General features: G+C 48.9%; 1 protein-coding gene across 1 annotated transcript; it reads right to left on the bottom strand.

Moving 5' to 3' along the window:
• Positions 1 to 546: 546 nt before the first annotated feature.
• On the bottom strand, positions 547 to 4,456 carry LOC144931363 (UDP-GlcNAc:betaGal beta-1,3-N-acetylglucosaminyltransferase 7-like). Its single transcript, XM_078855201.1, has 2 exons — positions 4,376 to 4,456; positions 547 to 1,199 (listed from the first exon to the last, which is right to left on the bottom strand). Exons 1-2 carry the CDS (start codon positions 4,395 to 4,397, stop codon positions 610 to 612), a joined length of 612 nt encoding a protein of 203 aa, XP_078711327.1. The 5' UTR covers positions 4,398 to 4,456; the 3' UTR covers positions 547 to 609.
• Positions 4,457 to 5,152: the final 696 nt, after the last annotated feature.

The following is a 5,152-nucleotide window of genomic DNA, read 5'->3' as shown; positions in this document are numbered from 1 at the left end:
GTTTGGCGGAATTTTCAAGCGTGAAAAAGTCAACATATAAGTTGAACATATTTGCTTTTATTTTATTTCCTTCCACTTACTATTTGGGAGATACAGATCATGACGTATAGACACTTGTGATTTATATATAAAGAGATCATTCCAACTTGCTGGGGGTGCCCTTTCAAATGGTTGAGATGCGATGTAAGTCGTTCTGAGACACCCCAGTGTGTAAAGGGTGCTTCATCAACAGACAAATAATCATTCCCATTTTAATGTTGTAACCAGAAAATCCTGAAAAAAAGTTGGAAATGAATGAAGTCAAGCACACTTTATCGTGGGGTCAGTAAACATTTTCCACATGTTGAGCAACTGTGTCGGCAGAAAACGATGGACTGACATCACATCCCGGTATAAGCACACCTGCATGTCAGCGCTCTTGAGCTGAGGCACACCCAGCGTTCTGAAGCCTTGGTGTGACGTGAGCGAGACGTTGGCTCTGTGCAGGCACATCCCCAGCCACACGTCGTCAAGGGGAAACTTCTGCACGTCGCCCGAGACGGCCTGCAACCTCCTCATCACCTCCCTGGACATCACGTAGCTGCCCCCGCTCACGAAATGCGGGTACATCTACCCGTGGAACATCGCAGTGGGTATGAAGTACTTGCTCCCGGCATCGCGAACGACATACGAGTCTGTGACCACGCTACCTAGGAGGAGAGGGCTGCCGCCATCTTGTGCAGCTGCCACGAGGTAATCGAGGATGTTGTCCACGTTCACAAACATGTCGTCGTCGCCCTTGAACACGAAGGCCACGCGGCGGCTGCTGCTGCTGCTGCTGTAGATACTGATCCAACGTAGAAAGTTCATGTCTTTGAGGGTGAGGTTGTAGAAGTTGTCGAGGAATTCCCACTGCAGAATGTCTTTCTGGACAGAATCTTCCAGGTCCACGGACTTCTGGATGTGGACCAGCGACGGCGGAGGGAGGCCGAGGAGAAAGAGAGTGCGCACGCGGGCGATCTCGCTGCCGGCCCTGGTCCGGAGTCGGACGTCCCTCTCGTGGCCCCAGGTGCTGCGCACGGCTTCTCGCCGCTCGGAGTTTTCGGCCAGGCTCTTGACGACCAGGAGGAGATTCAGCGTCGCATCTTCAAAGCTCTCGAGCTTTTCTGGGTGGTTGTGGACCATTGGGAAATAGTGGCAGTCACGGTAGAGGATGAATTCTTGACGAGACACAGAGAGAGAAGACAACAATAGCGTGCAATCTTGGGTGGCAGGGTGGCGCAACACTTGTGGCTTACCGCAAGAAGGTCATGGGTTCAATTACCAACTCGGGCACCTTACTGTGAAGTATGTATGTTCTCCTCGTTATGCACCTCCGATTAGCACGGTTGACTACGTACGGTGCGAAAGAAGTTCAACATATATACATGCAGTGAATCAGTGTGTGTGAGTGTGTGAGTAAGTGTGTGAGTAAGTGTGTGAGTGGACGTGCTCCTACAGTCTGTTCAGGCTATACGGGGCATCTTTCTCTTGTTGAGTGGGCGTGTTGTGAGGAGCGGTAGTGTGGCGGTTAGTGCGCTGCGCTACGAACCCGTTGACCCGAGTTAAATTCCCGCTCAAGGCCAACATCAGTGACGATTATCTTAACCGGTCCTGGGCCTCCCCTTAGTCGACTCAGCCTCAGATGGGCACCTGGTGTAGTGTGGTGTGTAAAGACAATGAAAGCCGTGTGCGGTGTTGTCCACCCACCCTGTTGAGTGCGGGGCTAGCCTTCATAGGTGCTCACTAACAGCTCTTGCCCCAACAGACTGTTATGGCTATATGGGAGATCTTTGCCTTTTGATTGTGTGTGAAGATCTGAAACATCTGGACACATTCCTATCAATGAGCTCCTCCAGCAGGCAAGGCTGTGTTGGCTGGGTCAAGGAGCCCACAAGCCCAGCCACCGCATGCCTAAGTAGCTTCTGTTTGGCCAGTTAGAGGGGGCTAAAGGGGCACGACATGGGCTGGAAAGAGATGGACTGATGCGGTACAGGAGGAAGTGGACCTGAGCGGACTAACCAAAGACTGGTACCAGCGATGTCAAGATCGACCTCGATGGAGGAGGCTCGTGAAGGACGCTACTGGGTAGTTGGAGGCAGTCGCTCCCCAACAACAACGGAGGGCAGAGGAGTGACACTCACAACAAGGAGTGGAGTGCCGGGCGGCTAAAATGCAGCAAGTTGGCACAGCAGGGTGCACACCTGGTGCATCTGCCAGTCATCTCAGTCGACCCATGGTACCTACACGTCTATCCTGTGACCTCCTGTCAGCGAGCCTTCGACACTTCACGTGGCCTCGGAATTCACCTGCTCTGGTACAAGTGCCATGGTGACATCAACGCCACTTAGTGGCGAATGGAAGCTGTTGTTGCTTTCGTGATTGTGTGAGTTGGTGTGTGAGTGATAGGGTGAGTGATTGAGTGGGTGACTGGGTGAGTGAGTAAATGGTTGAGTAAGAAGTGGGTGAGTGAATGAGTGAGTCAATGGAAAAGTGGACAAACGAGTGAGTACTAAAATTACCTTTGAATCGGTCACCTACAGATTTAAACCAATCCGTGTCTATGAGATCATGATTGGCCACGCAGTCACTTTGAATAATGCCCCAATCCTTGTGTGTGTGCATTGCCCCTGCCTCTTTATTCGAGGCACTGACATTGCCAGGCGACAGCAGTGATTTCCCACGTGGCAACTTTGTACCTGTGGATGGTGGACAGGGTGACAATATTAGCAGCAGCAGCACCATCATCAGCAGCAGTATTCGCAGCAGAATTATCATCATCTGCAGCAGTGACATCGTCACCATCATCATCAGCAGCCACAGCATCATTAGCAGCAGTAATATCTTAATCAGCAGCAGCAGCAAAAGGAAGAACATCAACACAGCGCCATCATTAGCAGCATCAGTACAGCATCATCAGCAGTGTCATAATTGTTCTTATAGTTATCAACATTTAAAATCTTGAAAAATATAAATATCACCGCCATCTTTCTCAATTGCACTTGTACCATGGCCAACACACAAGAATAATAATACTGCTCCTGCTGAAGATGGCAATGACGATGAGAATGAGGATGACGAAAGCAATGGGCAGTGACAGCACCAGGCGAGAGTGTTTTTGCCGCGTGTTGCAGAGGTTTGCGGTTGACATGTGCGGGCCTCCCTGCTTAATACCGCGGTGTGCATCGACCACACGACACGCGCCATTTGCTTCACGGTGAACGTGAACAAATACCTCATGACGTCATTCTAAACGAGCGTGCAGGTATTGTGATCACAATCTACTAACTTACTCCATTGGAATACTCACCCAGTAGCAATCATCCATCGCCCGCGACTGGCAGACTACTACCCGATTGCAGGCCAGGTGCTGAGTCACCTATTGCCCAAGGGGACATCTGTTTTTGGGGGTGCCTTTTGAAATGGGATGCGATGCGCTCATCGTGTGTAAAGCGCCCCCGTGTGAAGGAGGGCGGCTCGGTACTTATGTTAATGATTTAAACTACGAGAGGTGGTTTACATCATTAACATGAAGAGAGGCGATATACGCTTAACCATTTGAGTCGGGTTGCGTGATTTCAGATCTGTAAATGGTGAGGGAATCCATCCCAACAGAAACATTAACACGGGGCTGGAAACACAATGGGTTCAACAATACACAATGTTGTACGTGGTATGTATGTACAAAATATATGAGCCTTATCCAGACCACCAGCTGAGAAGAACTAAATGTGTCGCAATTTAGGAAGGTGGCTGCATATTCTTACCTCCCTTGAGTTGGTGGTATAAGTAACACAACGGCAATGCATTCAGTCCTTTTGAGCTGTTGGTCTGGATGCGACTGATAGCTGTTGTACGTCCAATGCTGCACATTTGCGTGTTGTTAAATTAGTTTGTTTCCAGACTGCAACAACAATCATATTTCTGTTGATATGGGTTTAAATTAGGGGCGCCGTGATGGCAAGATGTTATCTCCCTCGCCTGGTATGCAGGAGGTCATGATTTCGGTCCTGAGCCTGATGCCTGGTGTTGATTTGGAGTTTGCATGTCCTCCCCAGGGTCATGTGGATTATTCTCTGGGTCCTCCGGTTTTTCCTCCATATTTAGAAACATGGGTTAAAGAATATTTGTCTGTTATATGACCACGTGATAAGCCACTTCGTTAAGCTATAATTGTGGCCAAGTCGCTTCTGAAAAAAAGCTAACAGCTCTGTAGAGTGGTAAAATAAAACAGTTTAGTTTAGAATTATCAGTGTAAATAACTCAACTGGCATCACCGAGTGCCGTGACTCCTTGCAATTAAAGGATTGGTCGATGGAGCTGTGCGGAAACTGGGTGGTGCTGTCGCCGTATTTACCAATGCTGGTCTCTTTTTCCATGCTGGATGTGTATGGCAAATCAGGGAGGAGGAGGATGGCTCCGACCAACGTCACCGCCACCACCACTTTAAGAAGTTGCAATCTGAAGTTGAACATCACGAACACATGAATAAAACTGAGTGTGCAGTGAACACAAAACACTCTCTCATGGTTCACACTCATTACGTGATCATTCCCAACACACCTGAAATCCCATCGCTTCAGAAATGTTCACAGTTGCCCTTCCATATATATATCACAAATTGCAGGGGAAGAACAGTGTGTGAATACCATATGTGAAGTATTACCCGGTGTGCCTGTAGATTATGGAAATCTGTTATACAAGTTAACGTGGAAGGATTGTCCTGCATTTTTAAGACCTGACATCGAAGTAGAAAATAAAAGCTAAATCCCTTGACTCCTAAAATAATATTGTCAGTTCAGCGAAGATGTGTCAATTTGGTTAACATTTTTGTCGTCGTCTAGTCGATGACAACCTGTAGCATCTCATTCACGTTTTATTCTGTGGATTCCAGTCACAACATGAGCTTAGATTAGGCCGGTCACGTGGCCTGTCAGGGAGCACGTTCCCCACTTGTTACAGGGTTCACAGTTCCAATCTATCGGCCGCCCAGGACGAACTCACGCAGCACAACACAGACGCACGAGATTAGTGGTAACTCATCGGTGGTGCGGTACGAGCGCTCACCTTCCTGTGCACGGGCCAGCACCCAGACAGCATGGCCAGCATCTCCACCAGCTCCTCGCACAGGTAT

Source organism: Lampetra fluviatilis, chromosome 1, assembly GCF_964198595.1.
Source record: "Lampetra fluviatilis chromosome 1, kcLamFluv1.1, whole genome shotgun sequence".
Lineage (NCBI taxonomy): Eukaryota > Metazoa > Chordata > Hyperoartia > Petromyzontiformes > Petromyzontidae > Lampetra > Lampetra fluviatilis.
The sequence above is the reverse complement of the archived record's forward strand: the minus strand, read 5'-3'. Positions and strand labels throughout refer to the sequence as shown.